Source organism: Platichthys flesus, chromosome 6, assembly GCF_949316205.1.
Source record: "Platichthys flesus chromosome 6, fPlaFle2.1, whole genome shotgun sequence".
Taxonomy (NCBI): domain Eukaryota; kingdom Metazoa; phylum Chordata; class Actinopteri; order Pleuronectiformes; family Pleuronectidae; genus Platichthys; species Platichthys flesus.
Genome location: NC_084950.1, coordinates 14978712 through 14986410, shown reverse-complemented (window position 1 = coordinate 14986410; position 7699 = coordinate 14978712). Strand labels below are relative to the sequence as shown.

The following is a 7699-nucleotide window of genomic DNA, read 5'->3' as shown; positions in this document are numbered from 1 at the left end:
TAAACAAAAACAGTTTTTATTAACAGATCAAATGAAACCAATACAAAAATAGGACTCTCAAAACAATTTTAAAAACATCAGAACAACTTGTACTACTCTTACAGACTCATCTGAGCCTTCCAAGTGGAAATGTAAATAATCTGACTTGAAGCAGGATCCAGTACAAAGAGCAGTGGTGAGGGTCTGGATGAGCATGTCGCTGGTCGTCTCATTCAGGAAACTGGCTCCTCATCGTGTCTGCCAGCTGCGGATCAGTCTCTGACAACATGAGCTGCAGGTGCTGAAACTACACAAGAGGAAGAAGGGTGGGGTGGAAACATGGTGTTTATTTTCCACAGAAATTGTGTTGTGTGGCAGCGGCCCATCACCTGCCTAGACCGCAACCAGCTCAGAAAATAAATCCCTTTATATGAACCAATGACATTTACCTGGAGTGGTGACCAGTACCAGAGAAAAAATGCGATCAAAAAATATTTGTAGAAAGTTCAATGACAATTTAACTCGATGAATAAATTGATTACTTTAATAATAAATTGCACATTTTGTGTTGCTTACACTAGTCTTAAAATGTACTCCATTTAAAACCACGAGAAACTGAGATAAAAACGAGGGGCTCTAACCAACCAACAGAATGTAATACAAGATTTAAACTAATCAAGCATTTTGAGGCAGCACTTACTGAAGCTTTAAACTTGGGAAACAAACTGCCTGCAGCTGTGAGACACATCTTCTCTGTCAGAAAACCTTTCTTCACCAGATCTGCAACGGTGTCCTGTGAAGAACAAAGAACAGACCTGTCAGTGGTCTTCCACAGAGAACAGGAAGTTGTGGTTCATATTATTTTATGATTCTTCGACAGTTGCATTTGAACAGAGCGCTCCTCGACCTTCGGTATCTGACTGCAGATATCAGCAAGAAACTCAGTCGCGATCTCCGCCAGAGTGTGGAGCTGTTCGTCCTCATTACTGCCTTCATTATCTTTGCATTCACTGTGGAACTGAAGCACCCGCAGAATGCTCTCCACAAGGGGCAGACCTAGAAAGAAAACACAGAGATATTTGCACTAAAGCATCTTTTCTATTATTAATTAGAACTAGGCACATTCGAAAAAGGCAAATGAGGGAGGAGGAAGTGCTGAACCTCCAAACGGGCAACTTTTAGCACAAATGATATTTTCTATGTTTTTCAATGTTATTCGTTATTATGCAAAAACACTAAAGGACATACTAGTGTTTTGCCTTATATCTGCATTGAGAAGAGTGTGGAAAAATCTTTCTTCTCACCATGAGCAAGATACTGAAGTTCAAAGCAGATGCACAAAACAATTCTATCACCTTGCATTTGGATGTTTTTCATTTAGCCAGATAACTTCTTTAGACAATAAAACAATCTGGGGGATTTATGTGTAAATCTAGAAAGAACAATGAGGCAGTTTGACCAACTCACTTATGACACTTTTGCTGGGCCACTGATCCTGGCATCTATAAAGAGCCTGGAGGACAGAAAGCGACTGAACCAAAATGGTCTTCTTCTTCTCCTCCTGCAGGACAACGGGCAGATCCTCGGGCCGGCAAAGGTCTTCGCATACAATCTCACAGACAAAGTCCCATACTGCTTTGCCAGGCCCATCGGGGGACGCTGGAGGAAACAGTCAAGCATTATATTACCACATAAAGGTGACTCGTTAACTTGTGAGATGGTGGGACGACAGCTGAAGAGTCTTACCGAAACCCTGAATGCCCTCATCTATGGTGGTGAGGAGTTGGAGGGCATGAAGGTAAACCTCTAAGCCAGTAGAACTCTCTGGTCTGTGAAAACAAGTTAATCCTGTTGAATGCTGAGGCTCAGCTACATTATCAACATTGTGTTTAACCGTTATACCCTGTTGTATCAGAACAACAATAAAATATACATATATTTTACGACACAATGTCAATAACGGCAAATCAACCATACATTGAAGAAGCTAAATATAAATATATAAAAGGTAAGGGAGGGTCTGAGAGCGTTTTTTGACATCAACATCATCGGAAAGGTTGCCAATATATCATCAACTCATCCCTCATTAAAATGGTTCATTTTCAAAAACTGTATTTTCAAGACTTTCCTTGTAGATTTTCATATTCCTATCGAAAATGTACGTAATCATGAAAATACAACTACCATTCTCCTGAATTAAAACATTCCCACCTAAGCTGCTTGGCTGCTTCGAGAAGGCATGAGGCCACATCCAGACGGCTTTCAGCATCATCCCCCTCCTCACTAGGCTGAGCTGTGATCCAACTCTTCATCAGCTCTTCGTCAAGGTCAAACAGTTTGTCAACCAGCTCTCCCACCTTCTCGAGCAGGTCCTCTATAAAACAGAGACTAATCTTTTTAGGAAGCACACACAGGTTACAAAAGTAAAACTACTTTAGCCAATGATAAAAAAGAAATGAGCAAAAACAAAGTACTGTTGGTGGAGCTGCTCATGATGAAGCAGAGGTTGGATTGCACAGATGTCTGCTGTCGTATTCGCTGAAGCCAGAGGGAACAAACATCTTTCTGAGAGAGACCAGTCAGCAGAAACCTGCAAACATCATCAGAGAGAGTTAACACTTCTCCATCCCTCCCTACATCTCAGATGTTGAGAGGAAATGGAAACCTCACCTGCTTGCTTCCAGAAGGGTTGGAGGATCTGCGTCTCCAAGAAGAAGCAACAGCACAGCTCTGTGGACACACAGGGAGTTGCATTATATGGCGTGAATCACAGTAGTGTACAAATTAATGAATATTTGTTCAAGTTAGATTTTGCTGGTAAGTTTTGTTTCAATTAGTTATTTGATGCTATACAAATATGGTGAAAGGTTGAAGCTAAAACTAGCACGTGATTTGTCAAGCATGTTTACCAACAGGACCTCGCTACTGTGGAGACTGGCTCCAAATGTGCAAGCTGGCAGAATTCATATCCAGGATATTTTAGCTGAATTTTATGGAGTGAGGGAGGAAGACACGTTGTGCATCTCTATATACAGTCTATGTATAGTATCTATGAAACAACGATGACAGATGATGACTTCTACCCACACTAAGTCTTCATTTTGGCTGAGAGTCAGACACGTGTCAGGAAAACAAGCCATGTTCCCGAGGATTCCCACACAAATTTCCTAGAGAAGCACAGGAAAAATCATTGACAAGTGATGGAACCCTCACAGCTCAGAAATAGACATCGGATTATATTTGAGACTGTGCAAAAAAAGGAATGGAATTTTACTCACTGTGAGTCGTGGACATTTAGATTTGACGATCATCCCCAGAAGGATATCAGGGGCTTTAAATTCCAGCATAAAACCAGCAACGTCCTATAGATGTAAGGTAGATAAATAGTAAATATCGAAACTTCTACAATTGTTCACCTCTCACCTCATTGATATCAATGAAGTTGGGCTAAAAACAAAAACGAATGTCAGTATAATCCAATACAGTTCAAGGGTAAGACAAACAACAAATCCTCAAATCCTCTAATACAGCTTTAATCAGGCAATAGAAAGGTTTTAGGTTGTTAAAATTATTATTCGCAAAGACATTGTCATTTAGAAACTAAACATTATAAGCTTACAGAAGGGATGATTTATTGCAGAGCTATTATAAGAGCCAGTATTAGCTAGGTACCTATTTCACTGTCATCTAAGGATATGTTTAAAATGCTTTATGAAAGACACAAAGACACCAGCTGCATATTTCATCATTTGATTCACTGCACTTGGTTCAACTTCCAGTGCAGATCATTTAACTTAATTTCAAATTAGCTTTTTTTGTAAATGTTTACCACTGCAACTTGTTTTTTTAATTATCTAATTTACTACATTAATGTCTGATCAATTATAACTTATACTGTCCACTACATGATTGATGTATTTACATGACACAACTTAAGGTCCCGTGGTAAAGAAGAGCGTTTGTAAACAAAGACTGTGAAGCATATGGGACAAAGTTTAATGGGAACTTGACCTTGTCCATCGTCATATCCCAAACTCTAGATAGATCTTCCTCATCATCATCCTCGAGCTGCATTGGACCTTCAGATTCTTCCTCTGAATGATCTTTAATCATCTGGAAGACATTTAACAAACATGTTGTGATGTTATGATGTACAGTTTGCTGCAGAGAGCAACTGCACAGGACATACAATGGAGATGCTGCTATCAATATCAACTGTAATTGGAAGATTTGTATTCGCTTCCGATTAGATTTTTCATCTCTACATTAGCTGATGAGGAAAGTATATAGTTCAATAGCTTTAGTAAGAGGTACAACCCAGGATTAAGTTGTCACTACTAGACAAGTTCAGATTAGTTGCTGCTTTGATTTCCATTGAAGATATGAACTATTAAATTAATACATTTTTACGTAACAAATCATAATGTATTTTATGAAATCCTCAACAACAGCCTGCCTACCCGGATGAGACGATTCAGGGTGGTGAAAAGCCAGAGCTTGCTGTACACAGTGTTTCCAATTGCATCCGCGTTTTCATCCTCCTCTCTATCAGCTGTTTCTCGGGGTGGTGATGGGTTACGGTCCATTACAGGGGACTGTGCAATTAGGGATGTCGATTTCCATTTCTCCATCTCCTCTGTGTCGCTAGAGTCACCAGACTCGATAGTAGAGTCATCACTCAACTCTTGGGAAAACAACAACAACAACAGATGGTGGAACAAATTAGAGTTGGGGACAGAAGAATAAATCCAACAGCAGAGGAGAAATGCGAGAGGCGCCGTTAGTACGCAGGTACAGAGTCAGTGTGAGGAGACGAGCTGAAGCGCAGGAAATCTGTGGAAGCAACACAGATATTGTGCGAGTTTGAGCACGAGCAAATCGAAGCATAAGCAGGAACTATTAGAGTGAGAGGGCAGGGTGTTTTAGTAGTAAAATAATTACAAAATATGAATGGGAATTGAGTGAGTCCTGCTCTAAAACAGAAAGACCAAGCAGTTGGATAAAGAAAGAACACGTAAGGTGACACCTCAGTTTTGACATTTTGAATTAGATATTTCAGGCAGAGAACCGCAGTACTCTATTATGTGGAGTGATTCAATTTCACAGGGATTTCTGAGGTTGCACTTTGTGGTGCTGTATAAATATAAATGTTAAGCAGAGAGCTATTTACAGAATATGTAAGTAAATGTCCTGCAACACCAACACTGAAGGTACAGAGTGTAACAAATTTTCATTATGCAAAGTACTATCTGTTATGCAGGCTTATTTGATCGAGTATCTCAGATTTATTCATAAATTAAATGATGCATCTGATTTTCCTTAGTAACTAGCTCTCACACTAATTAGTGTTGAATACAAAAAAAATCATTTTATAAAACGTAGTGCAGTGGACGTATATAGTGGTATAGATAAAGACTACGTTACTGCCTCCAGTATCTTACAGTACTGCAGTAAATACACAAGGTCATGTTAGTATTGAAGAAGTTCAGATTGGCAGTTTAGCTAGAAGCCGCACATTCCGCAGCTAGCTGTGTGTTGGTTTTAAAACAGCTTCACTCATGAACTTCATGTCAACTCACCCATGGTGTTCGCTCTCTGCAGACGAAGTTATCTGCTGAATAATGACGGAAGTATTCGTGAGGTTCTTTTTCTAGACATTACAAACAGCCGCCATTTATCAAGTCACTGGCTGCGCATGCGCGGAAGTGTTACACTTCTTCTTGTAGTGGTCGACCACCTTAGAGCAAATGATTCTGCTTCCCCCTGCAGGACGTACGGGGAATGACAGTGTGGCTGTAAGGAAGGTTTAATCCTTTTCAACCCTTCAGGAAACAAGCCCAGTAGATGTGGATTACTTACAAGTTTACAATTATAAAGGGTCGATACAGTAAATGTGAAATGTTGATATAAGAGCTGTTGTTTTATAATACTCTTTTTTATATTTAACAAGTAAGTACACAGCACAAATATGAACCCAACCCTCCCAAACATTTTCTCATGATTACAAAGAAACGAGAAAAACAAACAAATGAATTAATATGTAAACAAATAAAAAATTCAAGACAATTAAACAAACAATAATAGAATCATACAGTACAATTTACGGGGAAAATCCTAATGTACAGAGAGAAGACTGGACTAGTCCAGATGTGTGGCCTCATCTGTAGGAGTGGTTGTCTCAGTCCTTTATATCTTTAAACTTATAAAGCACTGTAAGAAAAAGGTGAACACTTCCCTGCAGGTTTCATTCAATTTTAACTAAACTATAAGTGAAACAGTTCATCTTTCAGACATGGCTGGGTCTCTGTTCAGTAATGATGCAGATATAAATGTTGGTAAAACACGAATAAGTGCTTTGTGGTTTGCGGATGTGAATGTTAGTGTGACATCAATAAAATATCTTCCACAGTTTCTAATGAACCATACACAGAAGTTAGACTGAACTGCATTTATAAATACTAATACATTGTGTGTTCTACAGTCCGTAATGTTTGCAGTACTACTGTTTTTACATTTTGTCATAGACACAAGTCAAATATCAACTTACCTGCTCGAGCAAATAATAACCTCTTGTCTAAAAAGTATTTACATCATCATATGTCAAATTTAACCCATGTTTAAATTCATAACTTTTTCAACTTGCAGTGACACATATATTCTGATGGTTGGTGCACTACAGAGCTCTGGGTTAAACCAGTAATGCAGTTTAGTTGGGATCCATGGGATTATTATGTAGCCAGTTTACCGACCGCCTGCCTTTAGCTTTGTACATCTTGAATCTGAGGTTACTTTCCATGTTCTCAAATATCTACTGCGTTGTGAGCTCCTCCAATGTCAAATAGTATCACCTCAAGAGGTGGAAAGATGTATAAGGAGGAAGGAAAATGTGTCCCTGGCAGCATGGGAGTGTTGATTCAGGTACGGCTGTCCAATTCGACAAATTCCCATGGAAAGTTTTCTTTAGAGGAAGGACTGTTCCGCATGCATACAAGCGGAACAGTCCTGCCCCAAACACACACAGGTTAAAAGATGACAATGAATTATTAACAGGGATTACTTGTTATCATTTCACAAACTAACTGAAATATACTCTGAGGTTATCAAAACAAAGTGGTGCGTCAGAGTGGTGCACAGGTATTAACTGAACACAGACACAGAAATACAACAGATAGATTTGTTAAAATACACAGAATATTAGTTGAGAGTTGGTGAAACACTCAATAAAATACTGCAATCACTTAATATCCAGTCTTATCGTTTCATTGTGTGTTTGAATAGGTTTTTTAACAAACTTAATAGCAATTTTTCATTATACAATGACAAACCAGACTAAATTTAAATTCAACAAAGCAAAAACACTGCCAGTTTACCAGATATTATAAGAAGACTTTCACAAATCTCACAATAGTCTTGGGACAAATCAGCATGAATAAATGAATCAAGTAAAATGTGTTCAGGCATCATGTCAGGTTGGTGTCCCTGTTCACATGAAGTAATCTTAGAATGCTCTAAGAAAGGACCCAGAAATCAGTCCTGTGAGTTGGATTTGTACAGATGTATTTGTATAATATTTGAATACATTTTATTTCATATTCAGGCTGTCTTAAGTGTTGATATGGAATAGGTAGCTCAGAGCAGTGATGCTGTAGCACTTGTGTTTTCAGTGTGTTACTTTACACGTTACAAAAAAAAAGTAAAGTCAAAGTAACATATTAAAGAC

At 38.7% G+C, this 7699-nt stretch overlaps 1 protein-coding gene across 1 annotated transcript; it reads right to left on the bottom strand.

Moving 5' to 3' along the window:
• saal1 (serum amyloid A-like 1) lies at positions 1-5681 on the bottom strand. Its single transcript, XM_062389828.1, has 13 exons — positions 5559-5681; positions 4440-4663; positions 3991-4092; positions 3258-3341; positions 3067-3146; positions 2650-2709; positions 2454-2569; positions 2191-2353; positions 1726-1808; positions 1447-1638; positions 887-1035; positions 680-772; positions 1-286 (listed from the first exon to the last, which is right to left on the bottom strand). Exons 1-13 carry the CDS (start codon positions 5560-5562, stop codon positions 209-211), a joined length of 1428 nt encoding a protein of 475 aa, XP_062245812.1. The 5' UTR covers positions 5563-5681; the 3' UTR covers positions 1-208.
• Positions 5682-7699: the final 2018 nt, after the last annotated feature.

Excerpts from the sequence above, each read along its gene's own strand:
- saal1 (XM_062389828.1), bottom strand. Across the intron at positions 1,036-1,446 it reads GCCCAGCAAAAGTGTCATAA|GTCTGCCCCTTGTGGAGAGC; the intron begins GTGAGTTGGTCA and ends TTTTCTTTCTAG. Across the intron at positions 773-886 it reads TCTGCAGTCAGATACCGAAG|GACACCGTTGCAGATCTGGT; the intron begins GTCGAGGAGCGC and ends TGTTCTTCACAG.